The sequence below is a fragment of the Lissotriton helveticus genome, chromosome 1_1, assembly GCF_964261635.1.
Source record: "Lissotriton helveticus chromosome 1_1, aLisHel1.1, whole genome shotgun sequence".
Taxonomy (NCBI): Eukaryota; Metazoa; Chordata; class Amphibia; order Caudata; family Salamandridae; genus Lissotriton; species Lissotriton helveticus.
This window is the reverse complement of record NC_136057.1, coordinates 1895065023-1895086241: the sequence shown is the minus strand read 5'-3', so window position 1 is coordinate 1895086241 and position 21219 is coordinate 1895065023. Positions and strand designations below refer to the sequence as shown.

General features: G+C 50.7%; 1 protein-coding gene across 4 annotated transcripts in view; it reads right to left on the bottom strand.

Moving 5' to 3' along the window:
• Window positions 1-21219, bottom strand: part of TPR (translocated promoter region, nuclear basket protein) — a 728231-nt gene that overhangs the window by 341189 nt on the left and 365823 nt on the right. For all 4 annotated transcript variants that reach the window (XM_078642622.1, XM_078642637.1, XM_078642629.1 and 1 more), the window contains exon 33: window positions 10749-10947. In XM_078642622.1, the coding sequence (XP_078498748.1) occupies window positions 10749-10947 (199 nt within the window). The remainder of the gene's footprint in view (window positions 1-10748; window positions 10948-21219) is intronic.

Sequence of the window (21219 nt, the reverse complement as noted above, 5' to 3'; positions counted from 1 at the left end):
CAGCCAGTCTCCCTGTTGCAGCTGAGGATAAATCTGATGCAACGACAGCAAGCAAAACTTCTCTCTGCGAACCCACTTGTTTGCCTATAGCAAGTCCAGAATTGTCCTTCTTGCGAACTAGAAAGAACCAGGAGTACAGACCTCTTCCTCTCTGAGGCAGAGGTACGTCTATCGCCCTTTTGCTTAACAGGATATCGGCCCCCGCCTGGAGCTCCCGCAGTTGAAACTGCGAGCTGACCGGTGGAATTGAAGGAGGCGGGCTGGTGAACCGAAGACTGTATCCATTGCAAACAATATTCAGCACCCACTTGTCCCGAGTAATTTTTCTCCACTCTGCCAGAAAAAATTGAAGGCTTCCCCCCCCCCCACCGGAGCGGGTAAGTAGGGGACGTAACCGCTCAGGGTCGAGACCCAGCCGGGCATTTGTTCGCTGTAGAGGACTGTTGGCCTCCTCTACCCTTCTGGCGCTTCTGGAAGGGCCTCAGGAACTTCTGCTGTTGCTGCTGCTGTCCCGAAGCCTGTCCTCGCCCTCTGCACTGTGCCCCGAACCGTCTCTGGAACGGGCGGTAGGCCTTCTTTTCTTTGGGCTTCTCCAAGCCCACAGCCGTCAGTCTCGGCCTCCGCCTTCATGCGGGCCATCTCATCATCCGCATGTTTGCCGAACAGGGTTTCCCCCGAGAAGAGCAGATTGGCCACTCGCTGCTGGGCCTCCGGCTTGAGTGATGTGAGCCTGAGCCAAGCATGGCGCCGCTGGTTGATCCCATGGGCCGCCAAAAGCGAGACATCAGCAGCCGCGCTGATGACCTGGTCGAAACCAGCATCCCTTCCTTCAGGATTTCCAGGAAATCCTCCTGATCTCGTGGCAGGAGTTCTGTGAACTGCTGGAGGGATTCCCACAGGGCACGATCATACCGCCCCAGCAAGGCCGCATCGCTAGAGGCCTTTATGGTCATAGATGCCGTCCCACAGGCCTTCCTGCCAACTGAGTCCATCCATCGGCTCTCCTTATCCGGAGGCACGTTAGAAGACGGAGAGGTGGAGTGTTGTTTTCTGGCTGCCGTCACTATAACGGAGTCCGGGATAGGGTCAATCCGCAGAAAAGCCGGGTCGGAATCCGGGGCCCTGTACTTCTTAAGAAGACGGGATGGAGCGGCTTTCGTCACTGCAGGCGTGAGGAACAGCTCCTCTGCCGGCTCTACCAATCCTGGCACGAGCGGTAGTAGAGGGCGAGACAAATGCTTCTTGTGAAGAGTCTCAAAAATCATGGATGTCATAGGTGTTGGAGCCGTCACCGTGATTCCCAATTTTGCTGCACCCCTCAGGAGAACGTCCTGGAACGTGCTGATGTCATCCACAGGAGACACTCTCGTCCCCGGGGAGTCCGACAAGGTCGGGGAGTAGGACCTGGTTCTGGAAGAGTCCGTCCGGGACCGTGATCCGCGCCTCCTGTGGCGCCGTCTTGACCTCGTTGAGGATCTGTGACGACTGCGCAATCTCCCCCTCCGTCCGGAGCGGGATCGCGACCTCCTTGGCTTCGGTCGCCCTGCCGGTTCCTCCGGGGCGGGTGACTTTGGCTTGGCTGGGGCCCTCGGCCGAGGGGGTCCCCTTAGGAGGAGTAGGATACCGTGGCAGTGAGACTGACCTCGGAGGAATCGGAGGCGGGTTGTCAGCCGGCAACTGAAGTTGAGGTTGAGGCTGAGGCCGAGGTTGAGGAGGAGGTGGAAGTGGCGGAAGTGGAGGCGGGGTGGGAGCCCGCGGAGGAAGTCCTCTCGGTAATGGAGGAGGAGGAGGAGGAGGCGTAACTGTCTTTGGCCTAGCAGGGGTATACACAACAGAATACACCGAGCCCGGTGACCCGCCCTCCCTGCAAGGCTGGGACTTTGGAGAGCCCCCCCAAAGGCACTTGACGCCTGCCAGAGCGACTCCTGGCGCCAGAACTCCTTCTGCGCCTTCTCGACGTCGAAGAACGGCGACCGGACGGCAAGCGTCGGCCCCTCGACGTCGAGCCTCGTCTCCTTGACGGCGAGCGCCTATCCCTCGACGGCGAGCGCCTATCCCTCGACGGCGACCTTCTTCGCCTAGACGGCGACCTGTGCCTCGACGGCGACCGTGGTCTCGACGCCGACCGTGGTCTCGACGCCGACCGTGGTCTCGACGCCGACCGTGGTCTCGACGCCGACCGTGGTCTCGACGTCGAGGATCCCCTAGACGACGACCTTCTCCTCTTCCCCGATGGCGAACGGTGGTGTCGCCTCGACGGCGAGCGCCGACGCCAGGCCTCTCGACGTAGAATACTGGACGACGACACCGACGAAGACGACAACAAAATCGTCACCGGAGACTTCGACGGCGGTCTGTTCAGTTCCCTAGACGCCGAGCGTCGACGTCGCTTCGACCCAGAGCCCTGGGGAGACGGGGAACAGACTGCAGTCATCCCTCTCCACGTCGTGGTCGGTGCAATCGACGCAGACGGAGAATGGGGACGTTTGCTGGTCTTCCTGCCCCTCGGGAGCCCCCCAGAGGCCTCAGCATGGGCAAAGGAAGCCACTCCAGACCCACCTTGTGCCTTCAGCCTTCTGTCCTCCAGGCCCTGAAGTCTGATCTTCATTTTATCCCTCAGGGTCCTGCCAGAAAAGCACTGACAAATGTCACACTCCTCTGGGACATGAGAAGAGGGAAGGCAGATGATACACACCTCGTGTGGGTCTGATTTGGCCTTCTTCCTGGAGCACTCTGGACATTTGTCGAATAATGCAGGCATATTGACAATCAAAGAGTGTACCAAAAGACAAACAGGAAGAAAAACCACCAAAGTACTTAAGAAAAGTACTCAAATAACTTTGAAAAAGTGAAAAAATCACCAATAAACCCTTGAAAAAGGGAGAGCTCAATGCTCCAGGGTCCTGCTTGCAGGAGCCGGAAAAAAGAACCGAAAATAAAAGGGACCTGCAGTGCATTCTGGGATACTGTGAAGTTCTGGAAGGTTCTCTTAAAGGCACAGTATCCTGTATTGAGTCACATAATGGCAGCCTATGGGGCTTGTCTGTCCAGGTCTTCCTCTCTATCATTCCAGAGGGGTTTTTGCTGTTAAAGCAAGGGAAATCTGGACAGGCTTTGCTGTTTGTGGATTTTTGGTGGAATTTCTAGTTGAAGTACTGGACAGTGTAGCCTGTGGATATAGTCTGCATTATCTGTCTTTAAATTCTCTTACGTGTCTGTGCAGTTCTGCATTTTTCGACACCTTAAGAGATTATTTTTGATTGCTCCGGGGTCCACGCACATGGGCGGGACTATTCACTAGATTATGACTATACACAGAGGTCCCCTACTACAGAAATTCCCCATACACTTTGACACCTTTTAGCTGGCTTTGTCTTTTTGCTAAAAAATAAAAAAAAGCGTGAATTCTGCAACTTTCCTTTTTACTTGCACTGCTATAAGTGTGTGTAAACAAATGGTAGCTTTAGAAATGTTTTTGAGCAAAAACCCAGAACGGGCTTAAGGTATTACGCAGGAAGTGTAGCCACTTGGCAGTTGTGTGGGGGCTCATGCGTGTCCTAAGTGAGTAGTAAATGCCTCTATGGGCACCTCTTTCATTTTTGAGTATACATGGATGAATTAACATGTAGTTTTATTTGCATAGTTCCCTACTTGTGTGAAGGTGTGCCTAGGTACCTGAATGTGTTCATCAATTTTAGTGATTGCATAGAAGTCTATTACTGTTGTGATGCCAACATAGTCCATGAACATTTGCATATTTTTCTGTATGATGTGTGTAAATGTGTGCATGGCGAATACAAATTGGTAAAATTTGGGTTACTGGTTGACTGGGGTGTGAGCCCTTGCCAAGCAGCAACCATAGTCCTAGGCAGGGTAAGGCACAAGCAAACCCCAAATTAACCTGTTCTCACCCCCTCAGTCAGGCTTAACTTCGAGGCAATGTGTAAAGTATTTGTGCAACAAATCAAACCGTGAAAACACCACCCAAAAAGTTCACACACCAGGTTAGAACAAGCATTGGCATAGCCAATATGTCTTTCCTTTGGGACCTTATAAGTGTTTAGTTATCCAGCACAATATCCTTGGTACAACAACATCAACTGTTGCATGGCTAAACACTAAGAAGGTCCCAAATGCAAGACCTATTGGCTTTGCCAATGCTTGTTTTACTTTAGATAGGAAAATGATATACTGACATGCAAGTAAAATGTTTTAGATAAAAACTGGAGCTAACAAAAACTGTATTCTAGGAGGGACATAAAACCTCACTAGTGTACATAGTTTCTTCGCACTAGGTGCTATATTATTGCAGTTCTTCCTATTGCCCATGACATATGATGAAAGGACAGTACAGAACCAGTGTGAGGTAGGGAGCATTCAGGTTCTCAAAACGGTCAATGGAAACTGAGTCAAACCAAGCTAATTTTCTTCGGTGACACTTTCTGGAGGATATTCAACATTACTGCAGTTTTCACAAAAGAATGTTACAGTTGTACAGAAATTGTTCTTCTAATGTATACTTCTAACCATAGGTTCCTAAACTAAGGATTAGATACCAAAGCAGTACATACAAAGGTGGAGGTCTTGGGGTGGGCTCAGATCAAAAAGCCCTGCAGGACCAAACTGGTGAAATGCACTTCCTGTCAGACGTGTATGTCAAGGCAGTAGTGCTTCAAACATGATCACAGATGCCCACGTTGCGGCCTAGCACTTTTCAAGAACAGGCTTCCCATATGCTAACAGTGGTAGCAGCCTAAGCCCTGGTGGAATAGGCCCCAATCCTTCCAGATGCTGCTGCTTGGAAAATCTGCAGCAGATCTTAATGCAGACGACTATCCACTTTGACAGAGTACTTTTCTGCATCGCCTTACCTATCTTTGCCCCGGAGACGCCACAAAAAGCCATTTGTCCACTTTATGGCCTTATGCTCCTTCTATGTAAAAGCTTATGGTTCTTTTGGGGTGCAGCATATGGAGCCTCATTCGATAGGGTGAGGCAGGGTAAAGAACGTCAAAAAAGTGTCACAACTACAGGCAAAAGGCCACCCTGGTCCTCAACAGCAGTTTGCCTGGGAAAAGAGTAGAGGAGAGTGCTGCACTGTAAGAACCTGGAGTTTACTCATGCGCTGAACTGAAGTGAAGTGAACAGTATGAGGAAGACGGTTTTGAGAGTCTGAAAACGCAATGAGCAGCTGTGCATTTGCTCGAAAGGGGCACACACACAGAATGTAAGATCCCACTTTAGCATCACAAATTGGTTGGGAAGGAACATGCATAAAACCTCCAAATACCTGCATCACAACAGGTGATTTACGCAGACAATTGGTCCAGCAAAGTAAAAAAAGCCAAAAGGGTTGGCAAATAGTCTTTAATGGCGACCTCTGTAAGAACTTGCTGCGCCAAAGAGAAACAACAAAACATCCAACAGTTGGTCATGTAAGGGGTCTGTATTACACACTACTCCCAGGGTAAAAAATATATTAGAGTGTCATGCATAAATAGACTCTGTAGAGAAACGCCAGTCTGTAAGGATGACAACTTCGGGAGGGAGATCTAAAGCAGTTCACTGCCACTGTTCAATCTCCACGAATGGAGGTGTAAATTGTGCAGGCTCACCTGCACAAGACTGCTCTGCAGCAGAATATTCTCCTTGAGCACAAGCCTGAATGGAAGACAAATGCTCAGAAGTTCTGGGTACCACTCTCGCCTGATCCCCCAACCCTGAGCCACTAGAATTACTTGGACCTCGCCATTACGGACCTTCATCAGAACCCAGGCAGTAGGGCAGTGACAAATAAGAGTTCCTTGCGCCACTCTAGCCTGAATGTGAATACTAGAAAGGGAGGTCTTGGGACCATCAACACATAGATGTTTAGACACTATGTTCTTGACAGTGGCGAAAACATCTAGCTAGGGCTCTCCTCACTGTGAGCTACCTTGGGATTTAACCGCTATACGTGATTTATCAACCATTGCAAGCTGAGCGCTTACTCTACAGCATTTAAATAACTTACCAGCTATTTCACGTTGCCCTGATGCTCCAGCCAATTCCAGAGGCGATGTGCCTCTTTGCACAGAACCCAGGACCTCGCACCCCACTCAGCCCAGTTTGTTGCGGTACCACATTGCAATTGTGGTGTCCATGAGAATCTGCTTCAGCCTTCTCTTGAAGGATGCAGGGAGGTCTTCAATGGTAGACAGATGGCCCGCAATTCCAACAGATTGATAACCAGTCAGGTTTTTGCCAGAGACCAGAGTCCTCTGATCTTCACCTCCCCTAGATGAACTCCTCAACCCAGAAGGGATGCGTTTTTCACCATCATATGTGGATGGAGAAGGTTCTGTCGCTCATAACATTTTTGCTCTACCAGCGAAAACTGTAGGTCTTGTGGAATCTTCTCTGAAACCTTGATGACATTCAGCCGATTTTCTTTGGGGCTTAGCCCACTGATCCTTCAGATCTCACTGTAAAGTCCACATATGCTACCTGGCGAAGTGGGCAAGCAAGATGCATGAGGCCGGCAGGCCAAGAGGCCTCAGACGCTCTCACTGAGATCGAAGACAGAGGGTGAAATATCAGGATCATAGCCCAAATGTCCTTGTCTAGAAAGGCCCTGAACTGCATCATGACCAGAACGGCTCCTATAAAGGGAAGCCTCTTTGAAGGAGTCGGGTAGGACTTTGGCTCATTGACTGAGAACCCCAACATCGTTTGAAGGTGGTCTACGACAGACTGTGGTGAGTCACCTTCAACAGCCAGTTGTTGAGTTTGGGGAGATCATCAAAGATAGGTGGCAACCACTGCTATCACTTTCATTAACACCCGAGGGGCGCTGAACGTGGAGCACAGCAAACTTAAAATGCTCCTAGTTAAACTTGAACCACAAGTAACAGCTACGGGACTTCAGGATAGGCACATGAAAGTAGGCTTTCTGCAGGTCTGAAACAAGCATCTAGTCACCTGTATCCAAGGCTAGTGTTTGCATACACCTGCCCCCCTCCATGAGACTGGCCCTTATTCTACCGGACCAATCAGGCTTTGTGCCTGGTAGAGCAATGTCGCATAACCGGAGGACTTTTTTTACGATATTAAATAATGTCTCAGAAGACCTGCCTATGGCGGCGTTATTCCTTGATGCTACCAAAGCATTTGATTCCCTGGAGTGGGATTATTTATTTGCAGTTATGCAGCGTATGGGGTTCCCCCCGATCTTCCTTGCCTGGATCCGGCTATTATATGACTCGCCCACGGCGCATGTAGTGATAAATGGGAGAGTGTCACAACCCATTCCGATAACTAGGGGCACTCGACAGGGTTGCCCCCTTTCGCCCCTGCTATTTGCGGTAGCTGTAGAACCACTGGCGGCGAAACTGCACCAACATCATAATGATGAGGCTCTATACTGCAATCTCCGCCAAATCCACGTCTCATATGCAGATGACATTACTCTGTACATCCGACATCCACAACAGAACTTGAACCCCATACTCAGGGAGTTTATCAGATTCGGAACTCTCTCCGGGGTCCATATTAACTAGGGCAAGTCCTGCTGTTTTCCCCTTACGAGGGCGACGACTAAATTCCCGATGGAATACCCTATACCCTGGTGTGAGGGAGAATTTAAGTATCTGGGAGTGCATATCTCAAAAGACTGGGATGAGCTTATGAAAGTGAATTATGGCACCACTCTAGTCCAAATCTCGGAAAAAGTGACACGCTGGATAACCTTGCCCCTCTCTACGGCGGGCAGGGCCTCACTGATAAAAATGATTCTACTCCCCAAAGTGCTCTATTTTTTCCTTAATATACCTTTCTATCCTGGGAAATATTTTTTTCAGCAATTAAAGTCCGAACTGATCAGACTAGTCTGGGGGGGGGGGGGGGGGGGGGAACCCGAGGTTAAAGTGGGAGACACTCATGCGACCTTATGTACATGGGGGTTTTGGCATACCGGATCTAGAGCTTTATTATAGTGCGCAGGCACACTACGTATTTTACTGGATATGCCAACCGCGCTACATGCAACAGCTAGCGGCCGAACATTGGCTAGCCCACCCGATACCTATAGAAGGTGCTGTATATATCCCCCTCCCTGGTAGGGAAGTGTCTGCGACCACAGTGATGAGCACAAACAGCGCATGGGCGCGACTACGAGAGATATTAGGTGAACCCCTGCAATACTCGCCCTTGTTGCCTCTAGTATACCACCCTGATATGCCCCTGTTACAGGAAGTGATTTTCCATAAATTGTTGGAGCGTACCGGGATTAAGACTTGGGGAGACCTTTACCATGAAGGCACATTTAGGACTCGTGAACACATGTTCATGAATACACCATCGTCACCGATGGACATTTTCCTGTATGTCAGACTAAGGCAGGGTATTAAAGCACTCACCACAGACTTTCCCCGTGAGCCCCCCACTTTTGTACCACTCCATAAGATCTTGCTAGGGAGGGGGGGGGGACGGCTAAGAAATTAGTCTCAACCATTTATAATACTGTCCAGGGATTAAGAGAGTATACCCCTCCGAGCAACAGGACCAACTGGAATCGAGAATTAGGCATGGAACTCACAGATAAACAGTGGAACTTTTGCACACAGCAAACAGAACGTGTGCCTGCGAGCAGTAGACTTAGAATAATTCATTACAAATTTTTGCATAGATTATATTTTACACCTGCACGCATGCCTCGACTTCTCCTTCGAGACACAGACACCTGTGATCGCTGCCACACACCAGGGGCTGATTTTTTACACCTGGCATGGGAGTGTACAGAAGTACAGAAATATTGGATACTAGTCTTCAAAGCCCTGTCAGACATGATTAACGAAGAGGTGACCCCATCCCCGGTCCTGGCGCTATTGGGTTATGTGGAGCCCCTCCAGGCAGTGCACCGTAGATATGTGGCATTGGCACTACTCGTAGCAAAGAGGCGAGTGGCATGTATATGGGGTAGAGGAAGGGCCCCCAAATTTAAGGATTGGTTGGATGATCTTGTTTATTGTCAGGACCAACTTAACATAGATGCTGAACTGCTTCCACCTACCTCTAGGCCGACAGATATATGGGCCCCCTCTGACATGCTACCTGAGGGCGCACACACAGGCTGAATAGACGTAGACCCATGGAAATTGTCGAGATAGATTGTACTGTTCGTTTGGGTACGATGAGCCACCGGAGATGAACCAGCAGACTTAACTTCTGTGCAACTTGCTGTGCGCACTTCACAATTATAGATATGTAATTGTCTTATGAACTTTTGCTGTCTGCTCCCTTAACCTCCGGCCCCCAGTGCATTGCAACTGACCTTATGATGATGAATGGCGGAATGCCTAGTGCTATCAGGATGGTTCCAACTGTTACGTGTACCCATGAGGTGATTACTAGACATTGTACTGATGAACAGCAATGATGGGACATTACTCAGCGGACCCCATAGCCAGACTGTCCCTTATGCACCTCTCCTCTTATCATTGATGTATTAGACTGGCATTATCCTTCTCAGCCATAATATCTGAATGTTTATGTATGAATGTACTGTATACCTTGTACTCATAAAATCTAATAAACAAAGTTATAAAAAAAGGCTAGTGTTTGCATTTTTAATTTGTCCTACTTTAGAAAGGTATGCAGAGAGCAGAGTCCTAAAATTGGACAGAGGGCTCTGTCCTTCATCTGCATGACTAGATCACAGCCCTCTGGAGTAGCCTTCGCAGGATCAAGGCTGCTGAGGGGAACAGTCCAGCAGGGCTTGAAAGGCCCAAGTAACATGTTGCGGCTCCGCTTCCTCTAAAGCATTTGAGAGCAGAATCCACATTTTTGCAAAAAAGCAGAGGCCATCAAATGACATCCATTAGAGCTGACTGTACATCCCCAGAAAAGCCAGAACATTGCATCATGTGACAGCAAAACACCACATTAGTGCACACTGCACGCCCCAATCAGTCAGTATCCAAGCCAGCTCTAGTGACATTCAGCTGCATCCTGGCGGTCTTGAAAAGTTTGAGCCAAGGAGACTCTTCAGGGTTCACCAGCAAGACCTCACGGGCCATTTCCCAAAGGGTGTGCACATAATGGCTTAGGAGTTAGGCCACACTGACTGAATGCCAAGTTGGTGGAAGAGAACATCCTCTTCCCGAACGCCTCAATCCTTTTGGACTACCTGTTGTAAGGGGCCATGGGGATTGCATTAGGTTTGACTCTGCTTGTGGAAGCTTTCAGGAAATTTGTGTGCTGTCAGAGTCCTGGTCGCACTACGCTGGTCTGTGGCACCTGGTCACCTCGGTGTTCCAGGTGGACAAGAGCAAAGCTTCACCCAAGTAACCATATTGGTATCAGCAAGGGCTTAATTAAATTGAACCAAGGGCTCAGATGACCCGACAAACGTGCAAAACCATCAAAAATGAAATTAATGCATGATAATAAAGAACAATAAATAGACCAGGCGCATCCAACACAACCACAGTTCAATCGTTCAGACAAACCACTGTATACCCATACATACACATACGTCCGAGACTATATAGGTTCATAAATTTCTCAACCTAAATATTCAAATAAATTAGTAACCCCCTTTAAACTGCACAGTTAAAACACTGAAGAAACCACGCATGGGTGGAATAATGGGAATAGAGATGTCACAGTGTCATATCATTCTTTGTAAACAGATTATTTTACAGAATTAATTTTCTGTTAGAAACAAATCAGAACAAGAACTCTAGCGCCTGTACCTGGCCAGCGCTTACCAGTCAACTGTGCAATTCTGGACTTTGCAGCAAGCAGAGTTTTCCTGGTTTTATCATCCTTCTCGGACACCTGCTGCCGGAGCTGCTCTTCTTGCGTAGTCTTGTTCTGCAAGTCGTGCTGTAGGCGAGTCACCTCTGAATGCAACTGAGCCACCTGGTCATGAAGAGATTTAGATTCTGCTTCCTTTTCACCGATTGTCTGCATAAAATATTAACACATTGATCAAATATAGAACTGTAAACGTACACTTGTCGAAAATTTAATACATTTTATCCAGGACCTCTATATCTCTATGATCATCAAATGCAAATGACAGACTGTGATCTATACCAATTCATGGCACACATATGAGGGGTTTTGAAAATGATACAACCACACCCCTTACATCCCCTCCCACCCTCCGGTTGTTCCCATATTTACATGTTATCAGCATAAAGCATAGAACACTTGTTTTAAATCAGAGTATACAACATAGGTTGCATTACAACTTTTAAGATAAATGCCAAAAAAGCAGAAATAGGATTGGCAGTAAGGGCTCCACCTCATCACACTGGTATATTACTCAATTTATCCCACTATGGGTACTCCTCTCTCTCCCAGGTGCAACTGCCCACAAACCTCCTATAATAAATGACTGTCCTCAAAACAAGTTATGGAACAACACTCCAAATAACTAGTAATCACTATCTTATACTAACAAGTTCACAAATTGTTTTCCTGGGTGATGGTCACGAAAGTACACATTCAGTCCCTAAAGACTACTATCCAGGATAAGGAGGCTTTCACTTCTTTTAGTTTTGTTCCTTTTTGATTGTAAACCTGCAAGGTATTATCCCAACTTTTTTATTTGCAAAAATGCAAGGTGTTAGCCCAGCCAACGTGCTTCATAAGGACACTCATTCATGGAAGTATTTCATTATCAATATCAACAGTCAGTTTTCAACAATTCATTTTACAAATGTATTTCTACTTTGAAAGCTCTTGTCGAACAGTGGCTGTAGAATGAATATGAATATCCAACTCCTTGCGTTACTGCTGGTGAAGAACTATGCTTTTCAGCGCTTGGATAAATACACCCCATATGGATTACTCCCATCACATTACTCCCTTTAGCCCCCCCCAACTTTTTCTGGATAGGCAAGTTGAGCAGCCAAAGCAAAAAAGGCAATAGAGGCAACATAGGGCAAAAAAGTCAGAAGCAACATAACAGCTAACACTCAAACACTAGGCCTAGTAAGCACCATACTTTCAAATATTTATATGCTTTAAGGCATTTTTCCACAACACTTGACCGATAACTCATTCATTTTCTCTTATGGAACAGTCCTCAGCAGTAAAATATCTCTGAACCCAAAACCCCACCATGAAAACAGGTCCTAACCAGGGAACTTGGTGTACTTCAACATTCCTTCATAGTCCTAGTCCAAGTTAACGACAAGGGATCCAGTTGTAGCCAGCTGGACACAATTCATTAAATCCTTAATTGTAATTGGACTTTTGTTTTTAAAAATGCAGGCCAGTGGGTTGTATTTGAGGGTGTGTGTGTGGGAAATCGGACCGAGTTTAGAGCCCTATTGTTTCCTTGCTCTAGAGGGGGAGTTGGTTTGCCACAGCTGCTTTCCAGGAGGGTGGGGTCTACTAGTTTGCCCCCTTGCCTAGCTCAAGTGGGGTATATGTCATGATGTTGTACCCGCAAACATGACCAATTAAGCAGTGGAGGGGTTGAATGTTTATCCTGACCACATTGGCCAAGAACAAATGGGCAGCATTTTTGAGTTTTGTTTCCTACTCTGTCGTACCCAAGGGCAGAGTGTTTTCTGTTCACTCTCCAGACCCAACACTTCCTTATAATGTTTGTGAAAATGGGGGGGATGAGAAAAAGAAGCAGGCATGTCTGGGCACCATCTGACAAATAAAATGCCAGTTCTTCAAAATGTGTGTAGTCTTAAGTCCTGTGACTTGCTCCACTAGTCCCAGGTTAGGACCCAATTTAGAAGCTGTGGAATGGATATTTGGTTCCTTACTCAACATACAAAATGGGAACTTTATCTAAAAACAAATTCTCTGTCCATCAAAAAGAGAAAGATGGAGGGGCATTTTGTAACCGACCCATCTTGTCTAACAGTGAGTGGTATTTGGAAATATTTAACCCCTCAAACAACTTAACCAAGGATTGTGGGTGGATTTTGATCCCTAATCCTGTATTGCTCAAGGTTGAGGTGCTTCTTTTGCCCCATACCCACTATTGAGGTAGCAAAGAACAGGGGAATTTAACATGTTTTTAGAACCTGCACCCGGTTTTAAATTGTCAAAAGGGCACAGGGGCAGCTTTAAAATATCTTAGACTACCGAGATCCACAGAACTAGGCGAAAAAGGGAAGCGTCGCCACAGATAATAGCTGCAACAGCACACTGAAAACAATTCTGAAGACTGCACCAGGCCAGTTTCTTGGATTTATTTCATTATTTTTTGTGCAATCTCCTTTGGGCAAGACAGGGGAGGAGATTTTATTCAATGCGAAGAGCTCCCTTGCCTTTGAGCAATATAATCCAAACGAACAAGTTACTTACCTTCGGTAACGATATATCTGTAAGAAACAGTAGTTAGTATTAGATTCCTTACCTTAGAATATCTCCAGGCGTCAGTCTGGATCCGGAAACTTTTGCGTAGCAGTACCCCTGCGCGTCGGTAGGCGTCGTCTGCAGGCGTCCCCTGCGGCTCCGCGTCGTCGGCGTCGTGCGCCGTGATGACGTCGCTGGAGTATATAGACGCCGCCTCCGCGCGCTGACGTCAGTTCTTTGCACACAGCTTTTCCGCGCCAGAACACGCAGAGCCATGTGAGAACTAACACTGGTGCCATTTGAAACTAGGGCCCTGAAAGGGATGTCCTTAACCCTAGGTATCAGTTCGCAGAACGGGGAGGATGGGTGGGGCGGTAAGGAATCTAATACTAACTACTGTTTCTTACAGATATATCGTTACCGAAGGTAAGTAACTTGTTCATCTGAAAGAAACAGGTTAGTATTAGATTCCTTACCTTAGAATAGATACCCCAGCAATACCAACCCCGGTGGTGGGTCTGCGAACCAAAACAACCTACACCAGAAAGTCCTGGAGGACCGAACGGCCAAAGAAGCCATCCCTCCGGACTGGACTGTCCAGGCAGTAGTGCCTCGCAAAGGTATGCAGCGAGGCCCACGTGGCCGCCTGGCAAATGTCCTGCAAAGGGACTCCCCGGCCCAGGGCAGTAGTAGCCGCCGTGGCCCGAGTGGAATGGGCCCTCAGCCCAACAGGAGGCTCCTTCCGAGCCAAAGAGTAGCATGCTTTGATGCACAGGACGACCCACCGAGAGATGGTCCGCTTCTGTACCGCCCTTCCCTTCTTCTCACCCACGTAGCCAACAAACAGTTGGTCATCCACCCGGAACTGGCGTGTGCGATCCATGTAAAATGAAAGCGCACGTTTTGGGTCCAGACGATGGAGCCGCTCTTCATCCTTCGAAGGATGCGGAGGCGGGAAGAAGGAGGGCAAGGTGATGGACTGCCCAATGTGAAAAGCAGAGACTACCTTGGGCAGGAAAGAAGGTCTAGTCCGAAGAACCACCTTATCAGGATGAACAGACAAGAAAGGAGGTTTAACAGAAAGAGCCTGGTGCTCACTCACTCTCCTGGCAGAGGTGATAGCCACCAGGAAGGCCGTCTTTAAAGTGAGAAGACGGAGAGGACAGGAATGAAGAGGCTCAAAGGGAGCGCACATCAGGAAAGTCAGAACCAGGTTCAAGTCCCACTGAGGCATCACGAACGGAGTCGGGGGATACATGTGCGTGATGCCCTTCAAGAATCGTAACACAATAGGGGACTTGAATAAAGATGGCTGATCAGGTAGCCTCAAGAAGGCGGAAAGGGCAGAAAGATAGCCCTTGATAGTGCCCAGAGCAGAGCCCTGCTGGGCAAGGGAAAGGAGGAAGAGGAGAACCTCAGACAGAGGGGCAGAAAGGGGATCCACAGCCTTTGCTGTGCACCATGCCACAAATCTGTTCCACCGGCAGGCGTATACCGACTTTGTGGAGGGACGCCTGGCTGCCAGAATTACATCACAGACTTCAGGAGGCAAGTCAAATGGCCTCAACTGCCGCCGCTCAATCTCCAAGCATGGAGGTGGAGACTGGACAGGTTCGGGTGGAGGACCGTCCCCTGCTGCTGCGACAGAAGGTCCTCCTGAAGGGGCAGGCGGATCGAGGGACCGACTGTCATGCTGAGTAGCTCGGGATACCAGTATCTTCGAGCCCAGTCCGGGGCCACAAGGATAACTTGGGCCCGGTCGCGCCTGATCTTCTTCAGCACTCTGGGCAGAAGTGGTATAGGCGTACAACAGACCGCAACTCCACTCGCGCCGAAAGGCGTCGCCGAGCGAGTGCCGTCTTGGAAACTCCAACGCGCAGAACTGATGACATTGCGCGTTCTCTTCTGTGGCGAATAGATCTAACCAAGGCTCTCCCCATTGCTGAAAGAGGCCTCTCGCCACGTCCGAGTTCAGACGCCATTCGTGATCCACCGAGCACCGACGGCTGAGTTCGTCCGCCCTGGCGTTCAGAGAACCTGCCAGGTGTTGAACCGTCAGAGTCACGCCCTGACGTTCCAGCCATTGCCAGAGACGCAGAGCCTCCTGGCAAAGGGTCCACGACCCCACACCGCCCTGTTTGTTGCAGTACCACATGGCGGTGGTGTTGTCCGTGAACACCTGCACTACACTCCCGTTGACAAAGGGGAGGAATGCCTTCAGTGCTAGGCGAATCGCCCGCAGCTCCAACAGGTTGAGATGGAGCCGGGACTCCGCCGGAGACCAGATGCCTCTGATCTCCGCCTCTCCCAAGTGGCCACCCCAGCCCTGGAGGGACGCGTCCGTCACAACCACGTGCTCCGGTTGGGGAAGGGAGAGGGATCTGCCTCTGACCCAATCGCGGTCCGTAAGCCACCACTGCAACTGTCTCGCAGTGCCCTCCGAGATCAGGACATGGTCGGATAGGTTGCCCTGATGCTGGGCCCACTGAAACTTCAGGTCCCACTGCAGAGCCCGCATCCGCCACCTGGCGTGATGCACCAGTAGGATGCAGGAGGCCATCAGCCCCAGAAGCCGCAGCGTCAACCTGACCGAAACCCGGAATAACGGCTGAAAGATGGGAATCAGAGCCTGAATATCCCGGACCCGCCGTTCCGGGGGATAAACCCGAAACTGCGCCGAGTCGAGAACCGCTCCGATGAAAAGGAGCTTTTGAGAGGGACACAGGTGTGATTTCGGCACATTGATGGAAAACCCCAGCTCGTGCAGGAGGTCTGCCGTCATCTGAAGGTGGTGGACGACTGTCTGGGGCGAGCCCGCCTTCAACAACCAGTCGTCGAGGTAGGGGAAGACTGAAACCCCTAACCGGCGCAGATGAGCTGCGACCACCGCCATCACTTTCGTGAACACCCGTGGGGCGCTGGTAAGGCCGAATGGGAGCACGATAAACTGAAAGTGCTCCTGGCCTACCGTGAACCGCAGGTAACGCCGGTGGGCCGGCAGGACGGGGATGTGAAAATACGCATCCTGCAAGTCCAACGCCACCATCCAGTCTTGAGGGTCTAGAGCAGCCAAGACCTGAGCCAAAGTCAACATCTTGAACTTCTCCTTCCGGAGGAAGCCGTTGACGTTCCGTAGGTCCAAGATAGGACGGAGGCCTCCTTTGTCCTTCTTGGGCACCAGAAAGTAGTGGGAGTAGCAACCACACCCTACTTCTGGCCCAGGAACGCGCTCGATGGCCCCCTTGGCCAAGAGGGCCGTAACTTCCTCCTGCAGAAGTGTCAAGTGGTCCCCCGACACACGGTGGTTCTGCGGTGGCATGGCTGGAGGAGTGGACTCGAAGGGGAGGGCGTAGCCCCTTCGAACGAGCTGCAGCACCCACCTGTCCGATGTTATCGCGCGCCAGCGGGAGTGGTGATGGCGAACCCTGCCACCCACTGGCGTCACGTGAGCCCGAAAGCTCGGACTAGGAAGGCTTGGATGCAGCAGCGGGGGGAGGCGTGGACTGACCTCGCCGCTGGCCTCTACCGCCACCACGGCGGAAACCACGGCCGCCACCGCGCTGGGGAGCGTTCTGCGGCGCGTGGCTGGCAGCACGTGTGGGACCGCCCCTCCCTTGGCCACGAAAGGGGCGAAACGAACCCGTCTGCTGGCGCTGGGTCGAAAGACCCAAGGACTTGGCCGTGACCCTGGAGTCCTTGAAGCGCTCCAGCGCGTGGTCCGCTTTGTCACCAAACAGGCGACTGCCATCAAATGGCATGTCCATGAGTGTATTTTGGACGTCTGGCGAGAAGTTGGCAGATCTCAGCCAAGCATGGCGACGAATCGCCACCGTCGTGGACATAGCCCGTCCCAGCGAGTCGGTCGTGTCCAGACCACAACGGATCGAGTACCGCGCCGCATCCCGGCCTTCAACCAAGGCCCGGGTGAGCTTGTCCCGCACTTCCTGGGGGCATTGCGGCAAACACTCCTCGACCGTATCCCACAGGGAGTGGGTGTAGCGGCCCAAGAGGCACGCGGTATTACAAGACCGCAGTCCAGCGCTCAAAGAGGAAAAGACCTTTTTACCAAATTGGTCATACCGCTTTGATTCCCGATCGGGCGGAGCCTACGGGAACGCGGACTGTGAAGTGGAGGCCTGGATCACCAGACTCTCCGGGGAGGGATGGGTGGATAGGAAGGCAGGGTCGTCCAAGCACGGACGGTGACGCCTGGCAACGTTCCGGTCAACCGGTGCACCGGAAGCGGGCCTGGACCAGGTGCCCAAAAGGACATCCGTCAGGGCCTCATTAAACGGCAGCAGAGGCTCCTGGGGGCATGACTGCGGTTTAAACACTTCGGTCAGAATGTTCGGCTTGACCTTCGCGACAGGGAGCTCAAGGCTCAAGGCCTTGGCAGCCCTCATCAGGACCACCGAATAGGCAGCACCTGCCTCAGACGCCACAGGGGTCGGGGAGACAAACCCAGGGTTGGGCGACTCGTCCAGACCACTGGCATCACCCAGATCACCTACCCAGTCCACATCATACTGGCAGGCACGGGATAAAGGGTCCTCAGACCCCTCCCAACCCTCTCCATACTCGTCCTCATCGCCGTATTCTGGATCGACGATATAGACCTCGGGGTCAATGGGCCCCATCGGCGCCGGATCCGGCGTCGGACGACGCCGGTCCGACTCCGCGTCAGGAGTCAGAGGGGGAATGGGGGTGGCGCCGCGTGGCGTCGGCGACCCGACGCCGGCCGGAACCGACGGCGGAGTCGCTGCACCGCGCGGAGGCGGTACCACGGGTTGGCCCAAAGGAACCGACGCCGGAGAGGCCGGTAGACCAGCCGGCGACGAACCTGAGGGGCCCAGCGGCGCCGAGGCCGGAGCCACCGGCGGCGTCGAGGCAGGAGCACCCGAACCGCTCGGGCCCCCAGACGGGACCGACGGGCCCGCAGGCGCCGTAGGCCCCGCCGGAGGAGACCTCGCCCTCATAGCTATGAGGAAGGCCTCGATCTCCTCACGCGACGCGCCTTCCCCAGGGACCAACGGGTATGGGGCAGACAGCGTCGGCGACCCACGCGGGCCCGCGTGGGTGGGGCCACCCGAGCCCCCGGCCGCATCACGCGGGCGTCGGGGGGAGTCGGGGGTACGATGACGATGCCCCGACTTTTTACGTTCCTTCGACCGCTCCCTCGACCTCCGACCGGACCGGGACCGCTCTCGACGCGGGGCCGACACACGGAGCTCGAGAAGCTTGCGGGACCGCTCCCGCCTAGCTTTACCAGTCAAGGCCCGACAGTCGACGCAGGACTCCACGTCGTGGTCCGCGCCCAGACACCGGAGGCAGAGTCGATGGTGGTCGGTGACCGACATCAGGCGGTCGCACTCGTCGCAACCCTTGAAACCGGGCATCCTACCGGCACCGTAGAAGATTAAGTAGTTAACAAGAAACTTGGTCAAAAGACCGGAGTACTGCTCTTCGGATCTGCGCTAACTGGCGCGGAAAAAAGAAGAACTGACGTCAGCGCGCGGAGGCGGCGTCTATATACTCCAGCGACGTCATCACGGCGCACGACGCCGACGACGCGGAGCCGCAGGGGACGCCTGCAGACGACGCCTACCGACGCGCAGGGGTACTGCTACGCAAAAGTTTCCGGATCCAGACTGACGCCTGGGGATATTCTAAGGTAAGGAATCTAATACTAACCTGTTTCTTTCAGATACCAAACTATGGGCATTAAAGGGGTGTGAAGGGCTATAAATTGTCATTACCACCTATTAGGTAAGACAAGATGGGAACCATCTCACCAAGGAAGCCGTGAGCTGCCCTGGTGCAAATACATTACTCTCCACCTAGCCCTGACCAGGCAGAGGACATTTTATATCTCACCCGCCCTCCTAGGCAAGACTGGAAGGTATAGAATAGGTATCCTCCACATCCGCTGATCTTGAGCAAAAATGTTTTTTTCAGGCGTAAAGGTCACTAATTCCTTCCCAGCCATATGGCAAAGGAGAATTTTATTTTAAGATCCCGGTAGGCTGGGGTTCATTTGTTACCACCTAATATGGGGGAGAATGTATTCATTTGGCTATCTTACTCTAAACTGAATGATAAGGAAGGGAAGAAATCTGCATTAGGAGGGCCCAAAACCAGACTACTTATGCATATAACAGCACTAGTTCTGCTGCTTCTGTAAGAAAATTGGGAGGGCGGTTTATTTAGTGCCTACTGTGCATGCACTTAAATGGCACACGTGCATTATTCGTTTTACTATGGATGCCAAAAAAGTATTATACACTTTATTGCGGATGATTACAACCACTTATATTTTGTCCCTGAGAAACAGCTGGATAACAATCACCAAATCACAGACCGAAAACAAAAGACACCTAAACCATGTTTAGATTAATATTTGATGGACTTACTATCTTCAGATTCAGAGATATTCACTGAGAAGGTTATATTTGGTAAATAGGCTTTAGGATCTCTTTCATAATATTTCAGTTGTTTGAGCAATCTGAACTAATTTGGCACACTGCAGATCTGACCACTATTTCCCAGGTGTTTGGTGTCAATTGGTCAAAAAGTATTCAGGCAAACATTAAGTTGACAAAACAGAGGCGCAATCTGACGCAAGGCCGCGTGGTCCAAATTTAGGCCCTACCACAGTATAGAAACTGGACTCATCACCACCACACAACTGCATGATCCTTGACAGAGGAGACACAGCACCCCTCATCCTCCTGGACCGCTCTGCAGCAATTGACATGATCTCTCACTCGATCCACATCAGGTGCCTGCACGATATTGGCATCAAAGAACCTGCTCTCCGCTAGATCTGCATCTTCTTAACAGATAAAAAACAAGCTGTAAGCTGGACACCCAACTCCTCGGAGCAGGAAAGTACCCCCTTTTGACATGGTCACCCCCACTTTTTGCCTTGTAAATGATGCAATTTCACATAAGTGCCCTGGGATCCTGCTATCCAGGTCCCCAGTGCCAGATCTCTCTCTCTAAAACTGTACAATTGTTCCCCCAATTGCAAATACCTTTAGCAACCCTACAAGTCCCTAGGAAATGGTAAACATGGTACCTAGGGCAAGGATGCTAAACAGGGTGCCTAAGAGCTGCAGCATATATTGTGCCATCTTAAGGGACACCTCACCACACTTATGCAAACGGCCATTGCAGGCTGTGTGACATGTTGTAGACAAAAGTGAAGACATGATATGACATCTCCCATGTCTCAGGTCTGCAGAGACTGCATGCAAATAAGTCACCGTAGGGGTGACATCAGGCCTTACAGCTCTAAGGCAGGGTGCATTATATTACATGCGAGGACATACCTGCAAAAGCAGAAATGCCCCTGTGATGTCCAAATCAAATATTGGACATTACCAGTGAACAGGGAAGCCATCTTGAGTATATGTACTGGGCACTGGGCCTTACGAGTTCCTCAGCTACATGATGGCTTCACTGAAACCAAAGCTGTTTGGTATCAAGCATCTTGTAATAAACCCACACTGATTCCAGTTATGGATTTATGAATACATGCACCCAGAGGGTACCTTCGAGTTACACCTTGAAAACCTACAAACCTCTAGTGTGCTGGCTGACTGACTGATGCAGACCAGCCTGCCACCACAGAGATGTTTCCGACTACATGAGAGCCCATACTCCCAGGAGGGCGGAAAAAAAGCCTGCTGCGGCCAGGTGTTGCCACCTCCAAGAAGGATAGGTAATCAGCGTATCAAAGGAGGAGGCTTCAAAAGCTCTGCCGCCTTTGATATGGGACCCAGGCATTCCCCACAGACAAGGGAAAAGCCACCCTCATTTCCCGGGTCCATTTGGCACCAGGACAGGTGAGAAAATAACCTAGTCAGGAGGTGCGTTCACTAAAAAGCCAGTTGCACCCCTATGGTG